The following is a 25,451-nucleotide window of genomic DNA, read 5'->3' as shown; positions in this document are numbered from 1 at the left end:
TTTCAATTTCCTTACTTAGTATAAAGACATATAGTTCATATATATTTATATACATATGAATAGAACAAGTAATTAGAACAATGGCTGAATCTCAATAAATGCTCGCTATCATTTTGTACTTACAAAAAATATTTGACGTAGGTATTCGCAGATGACAGGTAAATTTTACCTGTTTACATTTCCAACTTCAGTGATGAGAACACGTCATCAAATTATAAAATCGTCAGTTAGAAAATGAACACGCAGTAGATTTCACAACTTGGGCACCGATTTGAAGCACCTCTACAATGTGTGCTTGGGAGAACTGTGAAAATGTTTGCCGTTACGAAACAATAAGAGAACCAAAGAAACAACGGCGCGTATTTACATTAACACCAATAAGGCACTGCTCAAAAGCGTCCATTCCTTGTTGGGATGGAGATGTAGAGGGTAGTTTCCCTTACCTCAAGGGAAACAGGCGGAGCGCCTCTAAGGTTTTGGACAGCTGTTCAGGGTAGACACAAAGTGCAAACCGCAAGAAAAAGAAATAAAAACCTAGTGGGCTTCCGCAAGCTTTAATAAGTTACGCTGCTCCAAAGGAGTGTGTTCAGGAGAGCTTAAGTGGTTAAGTTTTAGCTTCCTCCATTTCTCCCGGATACCATCCTAGAAATTTCGGTTTATTGGCTCCTTTCAGTGGTCTCGGCTCTCTCAGGGAAGCTTCCCCGTCTCCCTGGCAACCTAAGCTGCCACCAATCGCTGCTGAGGATTGGTGGTCACGTGGCACCTGCCCCTTTCCCAGCGGAGGCAACATGGCGGCCCCCGCAAGCGGTAGCTGCGAGATTTGAGTTACTCGTAGCCGCTGCATCCCTGCTGATGGCGTCTCCGGCGTCGTGCGGTTCGCGGCAGAGCCCAGAGGGACTCCCTGGAGCCCCTTCTTCACAAGAAGAAGATGAGGATTGTGACCCTGAAGATCCGGTCAGCGACTCGGATTCATACTCCTCTGCGAGTACCGATTCTGAGTAAGGTTCTTGAAGAGGCACGATTAAATCCGTCCCTTCCGTCCAGAGAGTGTACACGTGGGCTGGAGGGGCTTCGAGAATGTTGGCGTGGTAGAGATTGAGTGGTTGAGGTTCTAGAGTAAGTGGGGTTTGTTTGCACCACGTTTCAGTTGTGTTAATGTGAGCCGAGATGACTGTGCCATTCTTTGTTACTGTAGGTTTTTGTGATTCTCAGAGGAGGAGGCTCTCTTCTTTGTGATGGGTTTTGCAATATGTGAGAGGGTATCTGTTAGAGTGTTCATAAAATTCTGTTCTGTCGCAGTGTCTTCGTGCTTTGGTGTCATGGTCTTTGTGACTTAACCTCTTTCGTGTTTAGGGTGAAGGGACACCCTCCACGTTTTATGTCAACTGTTTAAATTATGTAAATTTTTTCCTGTTATAAAAAGGAATAGATATATAAAAGAAAGAAAATCCACCGTAGCCTCACCATCGAGGACAACCTTTCTTAGCATTTTTGGGGTATTTCTACTCTATTTTCCTATACATTCCCATCGTTTTATTGTTTTCTACTTTATGTCATAATGTAATTTTAAAATACAGAATATCTAAGTGTTATTTTGTACTCTCTTATCCCTAAAAATAATGAAAAAGTTATTTTTATTCACAGTACCCAATGCTACTTCAGTGCTGAAGGAATTTAACCCTTACTGTTATGCATTAACTTTTTGGAAACAGGCAATTAAAGTAATTAGCGGTAGCTTGAAATGACTAGCAGTGAAAAGGTTCTGGTGCCAAAACATCAATGGGTGACTGCCATATAAAGTCATTTTTAGGATGACATTTTAGGTGTATTTAGAAATAACAGTTACAAGTATTTAATGTATATTTAGGAGTATCAGTTACTTGGCTGATACTCCTAAATATATGTGGGTGATACATTATTTTCACCCATAGGTATGTAAAACATTTTTATCATTATCTTTAAAAGCATGGGGGGAAAACCCATCACTAATGGCTACTTAATTATATTCTAGAGGCTTAATGAGGACAGATTCTATTCTGGAGGATTCAAACAAATTTAAGGATATCAAATACTTTGTGTAATCTTCTACTGTGGTCATTTAAAAAATAATTACAGAATTCCTGGCTATCAAGCAAGACTGCTGGAAGTATGGATTATGTAGAACCTTATTTTGTCTTGCTATGGGAGCCATAGACAATGTGAGAGTCATACTCTTGGTTTCTCCACATCTTAGAATCACACTTTTTAGCCCAGAGAGAATCTATAATTTTCTCATGGCCACACAGCTGCGTGTTTTCAGTGGAGAAGTTTGAGACCTGATTTCAAATGGGGTGCATTGATTTTGATGAGTAAATAAATGAGCTAGTTCTCTTTTCTGGGAAATGAGCAAACTGAGACCCTTATGTTAGAAAACTTATGTCAAAGCATTTTGTGGTTCAGAATACATGTATATATATATTTTAGTTTTTTAAAAAATGGCAATTAAACTTTCTGTATCAGTCATTCAGTGATCATTCCACATATTCTAGTGTCTTTATCATCGTAATAATAAAAGTACAGGACATCTTGATTGTAAACTGTTTTGCTGGTCTGTATTTCAAGTCCTTCCAAGATTCAGATATTACAGCTGTCGCTTCTTGTTGTTTAAGACATGAGAATTGATATACACTGACCAGGTAGGCTTCTGTTCTATTTCTTCCTTATGGTATTTACCTCCCAAAGCTGTAGAGCCAGCAGTGCAAGGGGTGGTCTTCCCAGCTTGGACAGGACACTGGAACATGTGGATCAAAGGTATGGGGGTGTGAACCTAAGCTTTCTCATCAGAGCTAAGAGATATGAATTGCCTGTTATCTTTCATTGTCTACATGGACGTTATGAAGGAAGTTATACTACTTATTGATTCACATAAACTATCCTAATCTTTCAGGGTTCTAGTTAATTTCTGCACATTCTTTGTGGAAATTATCCTTGTTTGTTACATGCTTTGAGACTGAAAACCAGTTTCAGCTGCAAGTGATTTTCAATATAGAATTAGTAGGTTTATCATTTTTTAGATAAAATGTCTTTAGGGTACCTTCTGGTATAGTACTTTTATTGGTTTGTTTAAGACTTATGAGAGGAAATTTTTAGAAGTGCATTACATCCTAACCTGGCAAATTGGCAACTCCTTAAGGAAGCTTCAGAGGTCATACTGGAGGGTAGATTGGGTTGAGGGAACCATTGACTAGTTTCAATACTGAAATAACAGAAATCATACATTTATTTGCAATAATGCCATGTTTCTTTGTTTTGGTTTACAATTATCCAGCTCATTGAAACCACATTGATTCATGTTGGCCAGAGTTATCAATTTTATGACTTAGTTTTTTTTTTTAAATAAAAACAATTCAAGTACATTTTTATTATTGGTCCTGCTACAATAATGAAACAAGTATGTTTAAACATAACAGCATAGCGGATTATAGGCTTAATAATAGATGTGCCTCACAAATCTCAGCTCTCCTATTCTTTAGGCAAAAACCTTGGTTAATTACCTTTTTTGCAATACCTTAAAAATGCCTTTTGTATTTTGGCTTTAGTTTTGACTTGTCTTTTGTCATACTTGTATGAGGAGACATTATCTGTGAGCAAACTCTATGTTGATAGGGGAAAATGGGTCAATAAAAATGTGAGATTTCTTATATTACGATTATTTCTTAGTTACAACTGCAAGATTCATTTAAGTCAATCAGCTTCTCAGGGTTTGTGAAATCCTAGGATGTGGCAATGATGCTTATCAAATGATCATCTCTCAAATAATAATTGACTGTCAGTGAGCAATTGAGTTTCTTCCTTGCTTTTAATGCAAAAACAATCACATGAGTTTTGAAGAAACCATATTCAAAACTACATCCCTGATACATGCACGGTAATCGCTGTTACTTTTTTCATGTCATTATCCATTAGTAAAAGAGGGAGAGTTTCCTTCTTTCCAGACGTATCAGAAGATAAATTCTCCCAACTCTTCCATTGTCCCCTTAGATTCATTTCTAAATTTACAGTAATAGCCATTTAATAGAATTGTTATAAAATTATAAATAAGTGAATCACAAAAAGTCTTTACTATTTGTACTTTTAAAGTCACAAAATCTGAACTATATAAACTTTGTAAACAACTAATACAATCTGTACTGAATACATTTTGTAAATCACAATTATAGTTTCTACAGTTTATACTTTGTAAAGCTCACATGTGCGTTGTTACTCAATTAGCTTGGAGCAAATAGAGCATGTCCGAAGGAATGATATCATGATGTGAGGAGAGTTCCAAACGAATTTTATAAACAATCATTGAAAAATGTTTTCCTTTTTATTTTCCTGAAATATTCTTTCCCATGAAAACCTTTGTGATGTTCTAAGAGAATTATAGTCCCTATCCAGTCTTTTCTTGTTTCAGGAAAATGACTTAGATTTTTGATTTTTCAAAGTGAATTGTTTATTGTTGTGAGTTTTAAAACCTCAAGATGGAGAGAAAAAAGCATACTTTAAAAAGAGAATTTAGCTGTAAAAGGCCAAGGAACTTCCACTGACAATAAGAAGAATGACTGGAGAAGAAGGGAATATGTCCTTTAAATTTTTTTCTAGATTTTTTAACAACTTTACTGAAGTATTTGAAGTGTACAGTTTTGATAAGTTTTGACATGTATACATCAGTCAAGATAACGAACATATCCATCTTATCGAAAAGCTTCCCCATGTGTCTCCCTAATGCTACTCATGCCTGCCTCACTCCTTACAACCACTTATGTGCTTTCTGTAATGATAGATGAGTTTGTGTTTTCTAGTTTTATAAAAATGGAGTTATACAGCATGGACTCCCTTTTTTGTCTGGCGTCTTTTACTCAGCGTAATTATTTTGAGACTCCTTCATGTTGTTGCCTATATGTAGTTCTTTCCTTTTTATTTCCGAATAGGATTTATTTCTGAGTAGGATTCCATTTCTTTCTTTTTTTATTTATTTATTGGCTGTGTTGGGTCTTCGTTGCTGCACACAGGTATTCTCTAGTTATGGTGAGCTGGAGCTACTCTTTGTTGCAGTGCATGGGCTCCTCATTGCAGTGGCTTCTCTTCTTGTGGAGCATGGGCTCTAGGTGCGCAGGCTTCAGTAGTTACAGCATGTGGGCTCAGTAGTTGTTGCTCGCAGGCCTGTAGGGCACAGGCTCAGTAGTTGTGGTGCTTGGGCTTAGTTGCTTTAGAGCATTTGGGATCTTCCTGTACTAGGGCTCGAACCCGTGTCCCCTGCATTGGCAGGCGGATTCTTAACCACTGTGCCACCAGGGAAGTCCTGGATTCCATTTATTTCTAAATAGGATTTCCTTTTTATTTCTGAATAGGATTCAGCATAATTATTATTTTTTCTTTGTGATTATTCAGCGTAATTATTTTGAGACTCATTCATGCTGTTGCCTGTATGTAGTTCTTACCTTTATATTTCTGAATAGGATTCCATGGATATATCAAAATTTATCTTTTTTCTTGGGTTTTAATGTGGGAACATGCTACTTGAAGAATCAAAATATTTCATTCAAAGTTGTGATGCAATATATTAATATCAATTTAGTATAATATGTTCCTTTTTCTCTCCTGCTGTGAACCTTGACTTTTTCCTTTTAATTTAATTTTTCTTTTATCAAATTATATAGATTAAAAAGTCAAACAGTATGTAACTAGGTCTATGATGAGATATGGTAATTCTCTGCCGCCATCTCTGTCTGCTTCCAGCTCAGCATGTTGGAAGAGAATTCTTTGTCTGCCTTGTTTCTCCCTTAGTGTTGCCCACCTATTTGCTGACCTCACGCTCTTACTCAGGTCTTCAGATCTAATAAGTCTCCAGTCCTGTTGGCTTGCTTTTCTGATAACCATCCCACCACCTCCTCCTGCTTCTCACAGGCACTGCCTTACTTAAAGGGCTTGTGTCTCCCATACACCGGTGGAGTAGCCTTCTAACTGGTCTGGGTGCCTCTAATTTCTCCTGCTTTCAGTCCTTCTCCCATACAGCTGCCAGAGTTTGCTTTCTAAAATCATTTTTCTCTTAGAGAAACTATTGCAAAAAGATATTATGTGGCAGTTTCAATCAAAAATAGAATTAAACACATGCATGAATATTACCAGCGAAGCTACCTAAAATGAAGTAGATATCCACGTGCTTAACCAGGTCATCCCTGTGACCAGGAGGAGAAGGTAGAGATTTAAAAACTAACAAGTAATATTTCAGGTTTGATTGCTGATGACTGTATTTTTTAGAGAATTCAACCACTTCAATTACAATGGAATGTCTTTATAATGAAGCCTGAAGTAACTGAGACTTTTGAAAATGAGACTGATTCTGTTAGTATTCATAGCACATTTTCAGTGTCAGAATAATTTTTTCAACAGATTATTGTGAAAGGCCTCCTGGTACAGTGTAATAAGTATTGGATTAAGAGTCAAGGTCAGACAACCTGAAAGTGTTAACATTTTAATTTCATCAAGTTTCTCTGGTCTTGAGGGATTCAGAGTTAGAGGAATTCTTGGTTATAACTTATTGTTTTACAAGATGTCTTGAGACTCCTGTATTCTGAGGGGCAAGTACTTAAAGAGAAAATGAAGGCTGAATATGTAAGCATTTCTACCTCTTTGGAAATGAAATCTTTGTGCAGATGACCTAGAAAAGACATGCTTTTCTTTAACGTGAAAACCATCTTCCTGGTACTGGGAAACTTTATGAGCCTTTATCTATTTTGACTTTTATCTCAAAATTTAAAATATAGGATAACTCTGTTAGGGCAGTGGAACTACTCTGTATGATACTGTAGTGGTGGATGATACATGTCATTATATATTTGTCCAGACCCATAGATTGTGCACCACGGAGAGTAAACCATAATGTAAGTTGTGGATTTGAGGTGATTATGATATGTCAGTGTAGGTTCATCGATTGTAACAAATGTACCACTCTGGTGAGGGATGTTGATAATGGAGGAGGCTATGCAGGTTGGGGCGGGGGGGGTGGGGAGGGAGTATATGGGAAGTCGCTCTACCTTCTCTACCTTCTGCTCAGTTTTGCTGTGAGCCTGAAACTGCTCTAAAAAAAGAAAAGGCTTTTAAATCATTTTTCTACTCAAAAACTTGATGGCCTCCCAAAACTCCAGATTCCTTAGGATGCTTGGTAAAGCTCTTTTAGATCTGTCCCTAGCCTCTCTGATCTCATCTTTGATAATCTTCCTTTAAGTCGCCTGTATTCCTACTTTTCTTAGTTCTGGCCCCGATTTAAAAAACATCCGAGGGAATTAATTCCCTGACGGACCAGTGGTTAGGACTCCATGCTTCCACTGCAGGGGCATGGGTTCGATCCCTAGTTGGGGAACTAAGATCCCACAAGCTGTGTGGTGCGGCCAAAAAAGAAAAAAATCCTAGGCTGAGTGGCTTATAAACCATAGAAATGTATTTCTCATCGTTCTGGAGGCTGGAAGGCCAAGATCAGGATATCGGCATGGTTGGGTTCTGGTGAGGACCCTCTTCCAAGTTGCATACTGCAAGTTTTCATTGTATTCTCACATAGCAGAGAGGAGAAGCACGTTCTCTGGGTCTCTTATAAGGGCACTAATTCCTTTCATGAAGGCTGCACCCTTATGACCTCATCTAATTCTAATTCCTTCCCAAGGGCCCCACCTCCTAACACCATGCATTGGATGGAAATGTTTCAACATATGAATTCTGCAGGGATGTAAACATTCAATGCATAATATTACTACACTGAAATATTCACCCATTCTCATTCTTACCCTGTTCTTTTACACCTACACTTATATGTGTTGATACTTTGTTCTGTTTGAAACACCTTTTCTTCCTATCTCTGCTGGTCACAGTCATTCAGGTTTCTATTTAAGTGCCACTTTCTCCTAGGACCTTATTTGATCCCTCTTAGACTTAATTTCTCCAGTAACAGTTTTTCTCTTATAACAGTTTTCATTCCTTACTTTTGTCACTTGCATTTCAGCTAGGTGATGAGCTCTCTGTCCACTTGACATCTTTAAAAGCACCATAAAGCCCTATCAAAAAGTGATTTGTTGGTCGGTGATTTCAGTTCTACCAGAGTTAGGTCGTATCCTTAACTTAGTGATGTGTAGACATGCCCCATTTAGCTGAAGGGCTGGGGTAGGGAATGGGGTTATTATTAGCATATTTCCAGTGGAGATATGTTCCTGATGTAAAAATTTATCTCATGCAGTGAGTACACAGTTAGTAGTTCACTGGTTGATCCCTTCTTCTCTGACGTGCTTCACGTTTGTTCCAGTGCTAACTGGCTGGGCTGGAAGGAACATCATCAGCCCACCCCAGGTTCCCCACCTCAAGATGCTGTAACAGCGAGCATAGATTTTAACCCTTAAAATCATGGTTTCCTTTTAGAAAACAATCAAAAGACTTTGGGGATGAAAATTAAATATGGCTAGTAGACAGAACACAGAAATGAAAACACAGAAAAGCATTAGGCAGACCAGTACTTATTGAACAAGCCCCAGACAGAATCCGTGATAATTCGTCCTGGTGTTTTTATTTTGTGTGGTTTGTCTCCGTACCTAGAATTGTCCTGCTGTACCTATTAGCACCATATAACTATGTAATGACATGTGTTGGCCACTTTGGCAAAGCACATTGTGCTTTCCCCACTAAAAAGAAAAAGTATAACAGGTTTAAAGTAGTAGCAAAAGTCTGTTTTTCTTAAGGAAATGTACCATGAGGGCTGGCTATTTTGTAATGTTTTTCTTGTGGTGGCCAACGAAATTGTAATAGTACTTCATTTGGTGAAAAATGCTGACATTAATGCAACTAAGGACCTGAGAGATTCAGTAACTTAGAAGAAGAGGAAAAAAAAAGATTTAGCATCAACATAGAATTCTTGAATACCTAAGTAATTGAGGAACTTAAAAGCATTATCTGAAGTTCATTTTCTTTAATATATTTATGTTAGAGCTTATGTAAGTGAACATGCTTATTTGCAAATTAGCAAGTTTTTCTTTGGGAAGAAGGACTCTGCTCACATTTAACACATCATTTAGGGCCTTGAAACCAATTAAAGCACTGTCAAACTTTGCAGGCAGACTGTAAATATACAGTTATTTCTGTTTAGAGCAAAGTAGAATAAACATAAGATCTCAGAAAATGATGAAAGTATTTATATTAATTTTGATTAATATAACCCATATACTATAAAAATTTTAATTAAAACTGCTAGATTTAATTCCTTTTTAAAAATAAATATTTTGAAATAAATTTAAATTTACAGAAAAGTTGCAAAAATAGTATAGAGAGTATCTGTAAATGTGTCACCCAGTTTTTCTCTGAAGTTAACCTTTTACACAAATAGGGTACATTTGTCAAAACTAAGAAATTAACATTAGTACAGTGCTGAATAAACTCCAGACTTTATTCAGATTTCACAATTCCTCTACTTATGTCTTTTTTCTGTTCCCGGATCCAGCCAGGGTATCATATGACATTTAGTCATTACATCTCCTTAAGTCTCCTTTGGTGTGGGACAGTTTCTCAGTCCTTCCTTGTTTTTTCATAACTTCGATCTCTTGGTTAAGGTGGTGTCTGCCAACTTTCTTCACTGTGAAGTTGCTATTTTTCACTTCCCATACTCTGTTCTTTGAAAGCATATCACAAAGTCCAGTCCACACTAAAGAGGAGGAAAGATTAAGCTCCATCTCCTGAACTGAAGAGTATCTACATGTAATAATAATTTTATTAATAAATAGTTACAATATGAAAGTTGGGGGTTTTGTTTTATTGTTGTTTTTAATATACCTCCTTCATTCTAATAGAACTAGTTTGAGAGTACAATCTTTCAACTCTGTTAAACTTTCTAACACGTTAATCAGTTATGCTCTTGATGTTTTTCTAAATAGGAAGTAATCACCTGTAGTACAAATAAGGAACCTTTGGGAATCCTGAACTGTGGCCTTAAAGGCAGTATCTAGTTTTGGTTCACATGTCACCTGCACCTCTCCTAGAACCTAGCAAATAGAGATCGTTGGTGACATCTTCATTTATTGCTAGGGGTTGGAAAAGTGCAGAAGTACAAGAGCCATATCTAATAAAGGTGTAAGTTTCTCTCCAGTTCTGACTCTGTGGGGCAAGAGGATGGGAACTGTCATTTATTTGGCCTTTACTACATGAGGCACATTATTTTATTTGCTGTTAATAACAGCCCTGTGAGGTGGCTATAATCTGATTTCTGGAAGAGGAAAGCTAAAGCTTAGAAAAGTGAAAATCTCAGTAGAACAGAGTTTGAACCAAGGTCTGTGACTTCTCACTTCATTTTCTTTTTACTATATGTTTTATCTTCTATTTCAGTTTCCTACATTCATTTCCTTGACTTTATTCCTGTTTCTTATCTCCCTTTTAATTTCTCCCTCTTTTTAAAAAACTTTCTTCTGCTTAAAGTGAAGTATTTTTTAAATAGAGAGCTTAAGAAAATGGATCTCATTCATTGCTGGTGGAAATGTGAATTGGTATAGTCTTTGGGTAAAAACACCTATCTACCTATCTATCTGTCTATCTATCTATCTATCCATCCATCCATCCATTCATCCATCCATCCATCCATCCATCCATCCATCCATCCATCCATCCCCTTACATAAAAGGATGGGTCCTGTATTGTTATCCACAGGGGCAAAAAAAAAAAGTGAATACAAAGCCTATCAGTAAGTGAATGACCAAATGTGCTGCATCCCTCATATTGCATCCCTTCCTTAATGTAGCCATTAGATGTTTCTAAATTGTATTTTTTTAGGGATAAATGATAAAGGCATGTGTGTGTATGTGCATACACGTGTGTGTGTGTGTAGACCCCGCTCACTTTTTCAAAACAAGCTAACAAATAACCCTATATATATTTTATATAATTATAAGAACATAGATTAAAGAAATTTTTTATTGAAGTATAGATATACATTGTATATAGACATACAATGTTGTGTTAGTTTCTGATGTACAGGAAAGTGATTCAGTTATACATATGTATCTATCTTCTTTTTCATATTCTTTTCCATTATGGTTTATCACAGGATATTGAATATATCAATAGTTCCCTGTGCTATACAGTAGGACTTTGTTGTTTAGAACACAGATTTTTAACATGTCAGTGAAAGGTGGGAAGGGAGGGTGACGTGTGATAATTACCTGCCCTTTTATGTAAAATGAGTCTGTGCCTGTGTATACGTGAAAGGATGCATCAAAGGACAGTCACCAACTGGAAACCTAGTCAACAGCAGTTCTTTCCTCTCCCTCATCATCACATCTAATCAGTCTCAACATCCTGGTGATTTTCAAGCATTTCTCAAATGTTTTTCCTATTTTCCATTTCCTCTACCATTGCCTTAGCTATCATCTTTGCTTGGGCTATGGAAACAGCCCCCTCAGTGGCCTCTTATCTTGAATCTTATCCACCTCAACTTCTTCTTCTATTGTCCTGTCACAGTAGATCTATTCAAGGATATTTAACATGTAAACCCCTCTACTCTTCATTGATGCTCTCTTACCTATACAACAACACCCAAACCCTTTGCCAGGGCCCGAAAGGGCTTGCAGAATTAGAACTTGCAAAATTAGACTTCTCCTTTCACTCCCCACCTCCCCACCTCCGCTCTGGCAACCGCAGACTAGCTTTAGCCGTCCACGTAGGCCATGGAGACTACCCCTCAAAGGCCTTTGCTTGTGCTGGTGCTTCTGCTTGGGGTTCTCTTCTCGTCTTCACCTTCAGCTCCCCAAGCCCTCCTCCCCAGCCACCTGTTGCTTTAAAACTCACCTCTGGGGTCACCTCTACTGGAAAGTCTCCCTTGACCTCACCCTCAGCCCCTGGCTGAGCTAGAGGACCTCTCTTTTGCACTTACCGTGTATATTGTTGTGAATTCTTTCTCAGTTTCTCTTCCCCACTAGACAAGGGAAGGCACTGAGGTCTTCATCACTGTAACTCTAGTACTCACCACAATGTCTGGCACTGTTTATTTGTTCCACAATTGAATGCCACCCCCGGTGGCACCGCCACCTGCAAGGATCTGTAAATCATAACCAAAAAGTAGTTTCACATTCAAATTTTAGAGAATAAGGGACTTCTCTGGTGGTCCAGTGGTTAAGACTCTGGGCTCCCAATGCAGGGGGCCCGCATCGATCCCTGGTGGGGAGCTAAGATCCCGCATGCCACAACACATAAGAACAAAAAAAAAAGGATAAATTTCAAATTTTAGAGAATAAGATGAACCATCTTCGTGTTTAGCAGAGGGGGGGAAATATTTCTTTGGGGTCACATATCTGTGATACAAATAACATACCAGATTAATAGGGTGAGATTATAAAGCAAATATATTTCATTCATTTTCTAAATATATATCTTCATAAGTAATTGTGTATAATTATGGTATCTTCACTGTGCCATTTTAATTATGGTACATTATTATCTAAATTTTTTATAGTGGGCACACAGTTATTTAGACTCATCAGAGTAAAACTACATTTATTTAATACTGATTTCTGCAGGTATGGACAGATATGGTCAAAACAAGGGATGTGGTGAATAATCCACAGTAAGTAGTGCCAAGTGCCTAAAATGATGCCACACGCTGGGAACCAGCAAGGGGCCAAAGAAATGTTAGTTTTGATATCTGGGGATAGTTATGCCTTTTTTATATATATTCTTATATTCTTTCATATATAGTTGAAAATTCTGTGTTAATTACTAACCACAGACCAGGGTAGTGGTTAGTTTCTGATTGAGCAATAGAATAGTGCATTTTTTGGATTAATTTTCATAGTATTTAGAAAGAAACATTTGACTTCTAAGTTAAAAGAACCAGGATTGTTAATAAACACGGCAGAACACAGAGATGTCTTCTAACTGAGTGAATGATTAGAACACAAATTATACCCTTTCACGCCAGAATATTACAGCTCATGTTTCTGAAAAAAACACTCTCTACATGTTAGTTTTTCCACTGTAACCAGTTTTGCTTTAAAGAATAGCAGTTCGAAAGGTAAACTGTTCGTAACGTTGAACAGGGTAGAGTTTGTGGTTCGGTCTGTTACCTTAAGATGAGTATTTTTGGTTTTTAATGCTGTTTCAGTCATTTTAATAGCAATAATTTTGTTGTTTTCAATGGCCTATTTCCCAGTCAAAAGTTTTTTTTCTAATCACATGATGAATTAGGTAATATGTGGTTTACTTTTCCTGCTACAATTTTTCGTTAAAAGGAATTTTATGAAATTACAGGCTACAGAAGTGATTATTATTAACTGTGATTACAAACTAGTTGTTTTCAGCAAAGATTTTAGTTTATGGTGGGTGAGTGTTCCTTTTTTGAACATTTATTATATAAATAAAATCTTTTAATACTGGTAGGCTTTCATGTTTGTTTTAACATGTCAGCCATGCTGAATAATTTCTGTGCAAATAGGATGCTTTTATGTGCAATTTCCAAATGTCTCACGTCTGTGGATATAATTGCATAATCAACTCCTAATGTAAATTATTGTCCAGTGAAATTGTCTTAAGTGAACAATAACCACACAGGGACTGAATTAAATTTAAAAAACAAAACAGAATCTTAGATTCTAGGAAGGGGCCATGGCCATCTCTTTTTTAATTTGTTTTCTATCACTATGTCATTTTTGAAAAAATTTATTTATTTTATTTGGTTGTACCAGGTCTTAATTTCTTAGTTGCGGCATGTGAACTCTTGGTTGTGGCAGGCATGTGGGATCTAGTTCCCTGACCAGGGATCACACCCGGGCCCCCTGCATTGGGAATGTGGAGTCTTAACCACTTCGTCACCAGGGAAGTCCCCACTTTGCTGTTTTGATTCCCTCTCTTCCAACCCCAGTTCTTCAAGGCTCTACAAAAAGCATTCTACAGGAAATAATGTTGATGCTCACAATAAATTAGAAACAGTAAGGAGACTTTGAAATAATCAAAGAAGTTTCACTGTCCCCATCCCCCTGCTGTAAAGGCATCACTGTTTTTCCAATGTTTGGCTGCGATTTAGATTATCTTTTCTCTTTTACATAGTGATCTTGAGCCTGAATGGCTGGACAGTGTGCAGAAAAATGGAGAGCTGTTTTATTTGGAGTTGAGTGAGGGTGAAGAAGAAAGCCTCCTTCCTGAGACACCTACTGTGAACCATGTCAGGTTCAGCGAAAACGAGGTTATCATTGAAGAGGACGATTACAAAGAAGGAAAAAAGTATGAACCCAAGCTCAAGCGGTTTACCAAGATTTTAAAAAGTAAAAAACTTTTACCTAAGCGCTATAATAAAAAAAGTAGCAATGCCAGTGGGCCAGTGTCCATTCTAAAGCATCAGTCCAATCCGAAAACAGGAGTCGTTGTCCAACAGCGGTACAAAGACGTGAATGTGTACGTAAACCCCAAAAAGCTAACCATCACCAAAGCCAAAGAGCAGCTCAAGCTTCTGGAAGTACTGGTTGGGATTATCCATCAGACCAAGTGGAGCTGGAGAAGAACTGGGAAACAGGGCGGTGGAGAGAGGCTTGTGGTCCATGGCCTGCTGCCAGGAGGATCTGCCATGAAGAGTGGTCAGATATTAATTGGTAAGTCCTGCTGGTGAACGTTAGTCCTTGTTTGCAGGGTTAATGGTTGATGATGCTTTGTGAGGAAAGTAATCAGAACAGAATTATACCCAGAGTCTCAGCCAGTTAAGGACTGCCTGATGATATTTGGGAGAGTAGTGAAATTGGAAGGATTGTGTACTGCAATGCACAGTGTTCTTAAGGCAAGCACTTTAGTGCACTGAATATACACGCGTGCCTTGTTAGGCCAGGGAACAGCTTAACTAATTTTCAAGTTTTATATAATTCTATTTCATCTGGGTTTTCTTTGCTGACAAGCAAAAGAAAATAAGTTGACTGTACAGTGATAATTTAGGCTTGAATGACCTATATCCAATACCATGATACAAAAATATATAATTTGTGAATAAAAATACTTTAAAATTGTATGTTTGCATTTAAGTGCCCTAACTTCTTGGAATGGTTTTACTGTTTCCCTTGGCACATTTAGCAACAGTGGTGTTATATATAAATTTCCTTTTAAGGGCACTTGTCATAAAATATCCCACCAATTTTGAGGGGAAAATAATAAATCCACAAGTTATTCTGAATATATGTTAAGATGAGCATTTTGTGTGGCCGATACGTTTTGGACTGTTGGATATGTTTGAGTTAGTAGCAACTTTATTACTTAAAGATAGATTAATTAAAAATGAGAATGTGTTGTTAATGAAACGTAAAGGTATTAACAGTTCTCAAAGCTGATGGTCTTAAGTTGACCCAGCCTGAGAGATTTTGATAAAGAAACTTTTATAGATTCTTTAGAAACGTTTAAAAATATTTTACTTTAAGTCCAAAAGTTTCTGTTTGTTCGTTGATTCAACAGATAATTTTTTGCACATCTGCTAAATGCCAGGAATACAAGGATTACTCTAATGACCCAATTACCCCTCTGAAGGAGCTCATGCTGTAGTGGAAGAGGTGGGTCAGAAATAAGCAGACAGTTTCCCACAGTGTGATAAGTGTCACGATAAGGGTTTGCAGGGAGGAATCCTGTAGGGAGGGCATCTGTGCAAAGTGTGTATTCCAAACGGCTGCGACAAGATCTCCACATTCTCATCTTACAGTGTCATGCTGATACGCCTCCCATGGAGAGTTATGGTCGGTGGGTCTCTCTGTGCCCCACCCCCCGGCCTTGACTCTGGGTGGGCCTGTGACCACAGCTTAATTGGTACTGGGTCACTTAAGAAGTGGGATCATGAAAGGTGATGCAGCTCCTGCCTGTCACCATTCCGAGAGGAAGGCCAGGCCACATGAAGAGGTCCTGAGTAGTAGTTTTCTGGCTGATGGCCCCAGCTGAGGCCCCAGCCACCCTCAGCACCAGCCACCAGACGTGAATGCAGAAGCCATCCAGGTAACTCCAGCCCCAGCCTTCTGGCTGCAAGTACACGAGGAACCCTGAGTGAGAACCTCAGCCAGGCCCCATGAGCCCCAGAACTGGGAGAGATAATAAATGGTGGTGCGTGTTTGTTTCTTTTTTTTTTAAATTGAGATGTGTTGGCATATACATTATATTAATTTCAGGTATACAACATAATGATTTTGTGTTTGTATGTACTCCAAAATGATCACTGCAATAAGTCAACATCCATCTCCGCACATAGTTACAAATGCGTGTTGTTGTTTGAAGCTGCTGAGTTTGGGGTGATTGGTTATGCAGTAAGAGGTAACTGGGGCAGGAGTTAATGCATACTTACATTCTCTCACGTCCTCACCTTCCTTTTTTGTAAAGTTACGGGATTGAACCAAAATATCTCTAAGGTTTGTTCTTTTAGTTCTGTTAAAGGCAGCCAGAGTTCCTGCTTATGAAATCCTGCCCGGTTGCTGCCAACCACCGTATTGTAGGATCCCACGTGCTGGGAAACCCAGCTAATGCATTCCCTTTATACTCACCTGGGGCTTCTGCCTAGAATGCCAGTTTGGACCGAGTTATAGACAAATCTCTAAAATCTTTTTACCCTTTTCTCTTGAAACCTAACAGAGAGGTGGTTATGACCAATGAGCCTCCTATTCCCTATTTCCTTTCCCCTGATACACACTCCAGTCTGCTGAACCTTCTAGGAATGGCAGTTACCCATGGGCGTGAATTTTGCACCATCTGTATGGGAGGAAAGAGAATGAACCAGAGAGAGGAAGACTACCGGGGTGGTCCTACTGTTTATTGTTAAAATAATGTAAAGATACACAAGGTGCTAGCTGTCTACCTTTTAACCTGAGTGAGGAAACATGGATGTGCTCGCTGTGACCATTCAGTGTGTTGTACAGTGATTTATGCACTTCCCTGCATGTGCATTAAAGAGCAATAAAAAGTTAGAAAAATGAGGCTCATGGTTTCAATTTTGTAATAGAAAAGATTATGATTTACTAATACGTAGAAAAGGAAATTTGTTGGAATAAAATGACTGTTTCATCTTTGGTGCATAGCAAAATGTTTGGGTTGTAATAAGCCCCCCAAAACATCTACTGAATGAATGAATAAACGATGTAAAAAGAATAAGGCCGGGAAAACAATTAGAAGTTAACATGCATGCAGGAAAATGCTAATAGTGTTGGATTAGTGTGGGGTATTATGAGCGATTTTTGTCTCTACTTCGTTTGTTTTTTTTTTTAAGTTCTTTCTGGAATATAATTGCTTTACACTGTTGTGCCAGTTTTTTTCTGTACACCAAAGTGAATCAGCTGTATTTATACATATATCCCCATATGCCCTTCAAGTTTTTAATTTTATGATTATGTTCCAAATTTTTAAAATTATATAATTTGGGACTAAAGAACGGATGGGTTTTTTTAGCATAAATTTTTTTAAATTCTCTGAGCAGTCACAGGTGTTAAGCTTATAAATAATGAATATTACCTCACGCCCCTTAGAGCAGAGATATAAATCGCCATTAGGAAAGAGACTTGGTCCTTGGATATGTCATTGGGCAGGTGCATATTCAAGATGTTTATCAAGACAAGAAATCCTGTTCCAAGTTGGGTGTGTGTTCTCACCCATGTCCAAGAATGGACGATTTTAATGTCATGGTGGGTTTGCTTATTGCACAGGGTGCTTCTGTGGTGGTAATTTCTCATTTGTTTCTTTCCTAGTGACATTTCACACTGCAGTCACCCCACAGGCAGGAGAATCATGAACACTTGGTCCCAGTCAGTGCAGTTTGCTTGGGGTGACTTCTGCTGTTGTCTGGCTGGAGAGTGACCCACCCGTTGACTAAAGCCCCTTGACCAGCACAGTGAGATGGGTGACTCTTCTTTCCTTTTTTTTTTTTAATTTACTTTAAAAAAATTTTTATTTTTATTGGAATATAATTGCTTTACACTCTTGTACCAGTTTTTGAGGTATACCAAAGTCAATCAGCTGTATTTATACACATATCCCCATATTCCATCCCTCCCTTGACTCCCCTTCTTTCCTTTTGCTGCAGCAGAACTCTGTTCTATTCTCATTCCTGGATTCTTGGGGGTTTTGCTCCTTTTTTGGTGCCATTTTTACTGTAACTGCTGCCAAGGGCTTTGCATGTTTATTTTTTATATTTCTATTTTTGCGTTTCTGTTAAAGTTTGACAGCTGGTAGCTCCTGGACTACCTGTAGCCAGCCACCGACTCAGTCCAGAGCATATAGATGTTCCCCTTTTATCTACATCCTAGAAACTGCATATAACCTCAGTAATTTTTTTTTTCAAGCTTACCCAGTTTTTGGTCATTTTAAACTAGGTTTTTTTTTTAAGGATTGGGAAGGATAGGATTACAGAAAGTACACTAATATTATTTTTTTTAATTAATTAATTTATTTTGGCTGCGCCAGGTGTTAGTTGAGGCACGCGACTAAGTGGGATCCTCGTTGCAGCATGTGGGATCTTTTAGTTGCGCCATGCGTGCAGGATCTAGTTCCCCGACCAGGGATTGAACCCGGACCCCCTGCATTGGGAGCGCAGAGTCTTACCCACTGGACCACCAGGGACATCCCCACATTAATATTCTAGACACGCATACCCCAGAAAACTATTTCTGATGAAGAAAGATTTTATTTCAAGCTCTTTTTGTGTCAACTTCTAATGTTCTCACCTGTGATAACAAAATAGATTTGTGTAATACTTGTGCTAAGTTTCTCTTTTAAATTTTAAAAAAATTTGGAAGTGTTTTGGGGTTTACTTTTAAAAATCATTATAATTGAGGTATGACTCCATAATATGCACAAAAATATACTCAATAAATTTTGACATATGTACGTCCCAGAGTACTGGCATCCAGGTCAAGATACAGAATGTTTTTGGTACCCAGAAGGCTCCATTGTACATCCTCCTAGTCAGTACCCCTCCCAAAGGTAATCTAAAAGTCAGGAGTTTTCTATCAACAGAGTTGATTTTGCCTCTTTTGAACTTCATGTATATGGAAGTATATGGTGTGTATTCTCTTGTTTCTATTTCAGTATTTTCTTTAGTTTATAATCTATGAGAAATATCTATGTTAACACTATGTAGTATTCTGTTGTATGAATATACACTATTTATTTTTCCATTCCAGTGTTGATGGATTTTTTGGTTGTTTCCAGTTAAAATATCTGAAGTGCTCTTTTGAAAAGACAGATTTGATTTTTATGAACACATAATGTATGGTTTTATTCTCTAATATTTTGTAGACTGTTACTTAGTATACATTTTTATTTTCTCCTGTAATAGTTGTAACATTTTGATATTCTTAATGAAAATAACTCTACTTGTTTGTCTCTCTTCTATTCTTTTCCCCACATTTTTACTCGTGATGCCTGATCCACTAGAAAAGGAAAGACACTGAGGCAGTGAGTTCATTGGAAGGACAGAATTTTAGAGTTTTTAGGCCTTTGTAGAGAGCCTTTGGTTCAGTTACTTCCTCTACAGATGAGCACAAAAGGAATCACATGACTTACTGAGAGCAGACAGCCTCTCAGTGATGAAGCTGGGACCCTCGGGTTGTGAATGCCATTCACAGAGCTCTTTCACTTGCCATGTTACTCACTTGAATGGGTGGGGGAAGTGCCAAAAGGTTTGTTGTGAAACCAAAAAGAAAAGAAATGATTCAATCCTTTCAAAATGTAATTTGAAGGTAAGTATTAAACTATCAAATGTACTGTTTAACCCAGTTAATCCATTTTGAGACGTAAAGAAGTAATCTAAAACACATCTGCAGACAGCAGCCAGCAGATCAAGTCAGGCCCACCATCCATTTTTGTACAGTCTGCAAACCAAGAATGGTTTTAACCTTTTTCAGTGGTTTAAAAAAAAAATCAAGAGTGATATTTTATGGCATATAAAAATTATATAAAGTTCAGATATCTGTGTTCATATATAACATTTTATTGGAACACAGCCACATTCATTTGTTTATTGCTGCTTGCAAGCTACGATGTCAGAGTTGAGGAGCTGTGACAAAGACCATATGGCCTGCAGAGCCTAAAATATTTACTAATCTGACCCTTCACAGAAAAAGTTTGCTGACCACAGATGTAAAAAGAGGGAAAACTGTGCATGAAAACATTTATTCAGGCATTCTTTAGTAATAATAAAAAGCATGAAAATGTCAAACCAAGGGTATGGTTATTTAATTTATGTTTGACTATTAAATTATGTTTGACTATTAAAATATTTGACTATTAAAATTATTCTAAAAACTGTATACCAGCATAAAAATTCTTATTACTCTTAAAAGGAAAAAAATCCTTGATGCCTCATTTTTGTGAACAAAGGCAAAGACTAAAAATAATTTGCAGAAAAAATCATGTCTATAGTGCCATCAATAATTTGTAGTTATCAATAATTTTTCCAACATTTTTGCAGTATTATTTTCTATTTTAATGAGAAATAAAAATCTGGCACTAGTTTCTTGTCCATCATCTTCAGAGAATGATATTTTACTTAATGTTCTGAATGAGAGTTAGAAGAGATGAGCTACCATTATTTGAGGAATTCCAGAATGGTAGATTAGGAGGGACCTTAATTTTCTCTAGTTTAGTGCTTGCATGTTATAGTTGACGGATTAATATTGAAGTTAAAAAAATACAATAATTTTTATTCTCTCAAAACAAGTATTTGTCAGGAAATGCATTAACTTGAATGTATAAAATGGCAGTATGTAACTATATTTCAAAAACCAGATGCTTTCCCCTCTGAAGTCAAATTCAGCTTAATTTAAATGATCAAATGTACAATCTGATCCCACCCACTGTCTCATACACATTTCCCAGTCCTCCTGGATGTGAAAACCCTCTTCTAACAAGACTGATTTATTCTTTTTCCAGTGACCGCCAAATGTACCTTGTATATCCATCTGTTCTTTAGCATTCATGGTCCCAGACTCTCACTTGGTGCTTAGCTAAGGTTGCTTTGTTTTGCTAAGCGGGTATATTAATTTTCTATTGCTGCTATTACAATTACCACAAACTTAGTGGTTTAAAACAGCACAAATTTATCATCTTGCAGTTCTGGAAGTCAGAAATCTAAAATGTGTCTGCCTGCACTAAAATCAATGTGTCCGCAAGGCTGCATTCCTCCTGGAGGCTGCAGGGGAGAACCCCTTTGCTTGGCCAGCTTCTAGAGGCCACCTGCATTCCTTGCCTTGTGGTCCCTTCCTCCATCTTCAAAGCCAGCAGCATAGCATCGTCATGTCTCTCTTTCTCTGACTCTGATTTTCCTACCTCCTTCCTATAAAGACCCTGTGATTACGCTGGACTCACTTGGATAATCTCCCAGGCTCAAGATCCTTAACATAATTACATCTGAAAAATCTCTTTAGCTATGTAAAGTAACATATTCACAGGCTTCAGAGGTTAAGATATGGACATTTTTGGAGGACAATTATTCTGCCTACCACAGTATGTATGAGTTTTAATTTTTTTTCTCTTTGTGGTAGTAAAAACATATGCTTATTGTAGACGGTTTAGAAAATGTGATTAAACAAAAGAAAAAGCCCAGTCACCCAAAGGCAGAATTTTGATATGTACCCATTCTTTTTCCTACATTTATGTGTAGTAATTTTGTTCAAAAGTAATTTCTTAAACTGTGTATTCATTTTTCATGTTGTGTTAATAGAACAATAAACTAACTTTTGCATATATACTTTCATAGTCTTTGGTGCCTGCTGTAGTAGCCCTTCAATACACATTTGTTGTTTGATATTGAGTGGATGTTGAGAAATTGATGGGTTTTCTCAAATAATTAACTTTACATTGAGGAATTGATTTAAGCATTTTGATAAACTGGTCTCCCCTCTTTATGTTTTGATTCTTGAAAGTATCTCTTGATAAACTTGATAAATTTTCCCTCTTATTTCTTTTTTTTTTTATAAATTTATTTATTTATTTTATTCATTTATTGGCTGCATTGTGTCTTCGTTGCTGCACACGGGCTTTCTCTAGTTGCTGCCAGCGGCGGCTACTCTTCATTGTGGTGCGCAGGCTCCTCATTGTAGTGACTTCTCTTGTTGTGGAGCACAGGCCCTAGACACATGAGCTTCAGTAGTTGCGGCACATGGGCTCAGTAGTTGTGGCTCACGGGCTCTAGAGCACAGGCTCCATAGTTGTGGCGCACAGGCTTAGTTGCTCCGTGGCATGTGGAATCTTCCCAGGGCAGGGCTCGAACCTGTGTCCCCTGCATTGGCAGGTGGATTCTTTACCACTGCGCCACCTAGAAAGTCCCTTCCCTCTTATTTCTACCCATCAGTAATCCTCAGACTATTTCTTATTTAACAATTCAAACCAATTGATGCAGTTCATTTCCTTTCCGCCTTTGAAATGGGACTGTGCATACGCATAACTCCCTTGCGCTTGTTGAGAAAGAACTTTCCTGGAGTGCAGGCTGCCCCCTGCAGTGATGTGATGTCCAGGAAGCCTGCCATCTCTGAGTCGCCTCACAGAGGTGCCCAGAAAAACGTGAGGAAAACAGATATCTGGGAAAAGAGAAGTGGATGTAACACTTCTTTTACAGAAAAAGACAGTTTTCTACTAAATATTGTGTATATACTAGTAAAATTTATTTTCATATCTCTTGTGATGATACATCTTCTTGTCTTAGAGGTTTGTTGGACATGATGCTTTCAGAGGATACTTCCTGTAATACTCAACTACAGAACTGTATTCATTAGGGTTTGGAGGGGGGAAAAAGTCATTTGGGACATGATCCAATGGAGTTTTAGTTTAAAGGAGCAGGTTTTAAATCTTTTCACTGTTTAGATGTCCTGAGGATAGAATAATCTACAAACAACAGAACTCATGGTTGCTGTGGTCCAGAAGTGGTTTTGTTTTACATAAGTGCTCCTATATTGTGTTCATCTTCCCCCGCCTCTCTCTTTCTCTCTCTCTCTTTCTCTCTCTTCCTTTTCTTTCTTTCCTTTTCTCCTTTTCTTTTTTTTCTTTCTTTTCTTTCTCTCTCTCTTTCATTCTCTCTTTTTCTCTCTTTTTTTTAAAAAAACTTCATCCCTACAGGGGTGAAGATTCACTTTTTAAATTAATTAATTAATTAATTGGCTGTGTTGTGTCTTTGTTGCTGCACGCGGGCTCCCTCTAGTTGCGGCGAATGGGGGCTATTCTCTGTTGTGGTGCACGGGCTCCTCACTACCGCGGCTTCTCTTGTTGCGGAGCATGGGCTCTAGGCACGTGGGCTTCAGTAGTTGCGGCATATGGGCTCAGCATCTGTGGCTCACGGGCTCCAAAGCGCAGACTCAATAGTTGTGGCACACAGGCTTAGTTGCTCCGTGGCATGTGGGATCTTCCTGGAGCAGGAATCAAAACGATGTCCCCTGCATTGGCAGGCGGATTCTTAACCACTATGCCACCTAGGAAGCCCTCTTTCTCCTTCTTTCTCTCTCTCTTTCTCTCCTCCCTCCCTCCCTTTCTTCCTTCCTTCTTCCCTCCCTCCCTTCTTTCCTTTCTTCCTTCCTTGTTAAAATCACTATAGCTATAAATAACTTGATATAGTACACTTGTTTAATTTCTTATTTAAAAATAATTAGGAGACTGTTGTTTTTTTGTTTTTCCAAGTTGAACTGAAGTTGAAAGTTTATTTTATTGGCAAGTTCTTGCTTTTCTTTCCTTCTAGTTTGATTGAAACATAACTGACCTAAAGCACTGTATGAGTTTAAGGTGTACAGCCTAATGATTTGAGTTACACACATCATGAATGATCACTGCAATAAGTTAAGTGACCATCATCTCCTGTAGATACAAAATTAAAGAAATAGAAAAAAAATTTTTTCCCTGTGATGAAAACTCTTAGGATTTACTCTTAACACCTTTTTTATATAACATACAACAGTGTTACTGTTGTATGTTATATATTACATTCCTACTACTTATTTATCTTATAACTGGAAGTTTGTACCTTTTGACCAACTTAATCCAGTTCTCCCCTTCCCTCCTCCCCTGTCTCTGGTAACCATAAATCTGATTTCTTTTTCTATGACTTTGTTTGTTTGTTTTTGGAAGTATAATTGACCTACAACACTTTGTTAGTTCCTGTTTCACAACATAGTGATCATAGTGATTTGATATTTCTATACTTTTCAAAATTGTTGCTTTTAAGAAAAGTTACCAGATTGCTCAAAGTGCTGCAATCGTGGACCATCATATGACTTGCTGCCCAAACCTGAGGAACCTCCAACTGAATAGTGTCTCTTGAGCATTTAAACCTAGTATAGGTCATTGCAGGCTTTCACGGGGCTGGCCTGAGAAACTCCTCCTGCTCACTCTGCATTTAACCCCTTTCCCATATGATAGAGTACCAAGGAGAGCAAGGAATGACGGGAGGGTTGGGATGGGGAGGAACAGCAGTAGCTAGAGTGATGGCAGTTTCACCTGTTCCCCAACCCTCATTCCCACAGGGCATCATGACAGGGCCAGATGACACCTACACACACAGTGGGTTGCATTAAAGAAGAACTTTGAGCTTAGGGAACATGAATCCTTTATAAAGAACAATTTAACAATAAGAGATTGAGGGAGACACTATCCTTATTTTAATGTATCTTTGCTCTGGAGGGAGACACTATCTCGTCCAAAGCTGTTTGTTGTGCAAACGACCTTGAAAAGATAATCCAAAACAAAGACTTTCAGTGCCTTGGCGCATAAGATATACAAAAACATGAGAGACCAATGGAAAGTTATCTACCAGCACAATCTGTCTATCTATACATGTATCAATATATATTATCTGTCTTCCCCAAAGAATATTAAGCTCCATGTGAGAGGAGATTTTTGTCTGTTTTGTTCAATTCTCTATCTGTAGTGCCCAGAACAGCGCCTGGCACACAGTAGGTGCTCAATAAGTAGTTGCTGGATGAATTAATGAATGGATGAATATGGGTTTAATCAATTGCCTAATGATAGGAATGAGGAGAAGAGTAACCTTGGTGCACGTATTTCTATTAATATAGGTCACTGGTGTTTAGATATTACCTTTATGTTGTGAAAGTAAATTTCCATTTTAACACTGATCTTTATTTTATTAAAGCCACCTGATTTGATAACATAACATTTAAAGAAAAGCCATGGAAAAGGAGATTTTTACCGAAACATGCTATAGATTTTATTGTGGTTGGGGGTTTTTGAAACAAAGAGCTATTTGTAGGCAGAGATCAGTAATAACGTTGAATACCGAGCATATTGAGTTATGATGTAGCACATGGATTTAATTAAAATTTCAGCTGAATTTTTTTTACTGTGGGTCTAAGTGGTTAGATTCAGTTTTGTTAAGTGCAATGCTTGGTTTGTGCTACAAATTTTCCATTTGTCCCTTGGGTTTATATAATTCTCCCAATTGTATCAAAAATGAGAATATTTGACTC

At 37.9% G+C, this 25,451-nt stretch overlaps 1 protein-coding gene across 2 annotated transcripts in view; it reads left to right on the top strand.

The window, feature by feature from the left end:
- The first annotated feature begins 783 nt into the window (after positions 1-783).
- The window catches only part of INTU (inturned planar cell polarity protein), an 83,863-nt gene continuing 59,195 nt past the window's right edge, over positions 784-25,451 (top strand). For both annotated transcript variants that reach the window (XM_057706144.1, XM_057706145.1), the window contains exons 1-2: positions 784-998; positions 14,086-14,624. In XM_057706144.1, coding sequence (XP_057562127.1) covers positions 853-998; positions 14,086-14,624 — 685 coding nt within the window. In that variant the 5' untranslated portion in view covers positions 784-852. The remainder of the gene's footprint in view (positions 999-14,085; positions 14,625-25,451) is intronic.

Source organism: Hippopotamus amphibius, chromosome 13 (genome assembly GCF_030028045.1).
Source record: "Hippopotamus amphibius kiboko isolate mHipAmp2 chromosome 13, mHipAmp2.hap2, whole genome shotgun sequence".
Lineage (NCBI taxonomy): Eukaryota > Metazoa > Chordata > Mammalia > Artiodactyla > Hippopotamidae > Hippopotamus > Hippopotamus amphibius.
The sequence above is the reverse complement of the archived record's forward strand: the minus strand, read 5'-3'. Positions and strand labels throughout refer to the sequence as shown.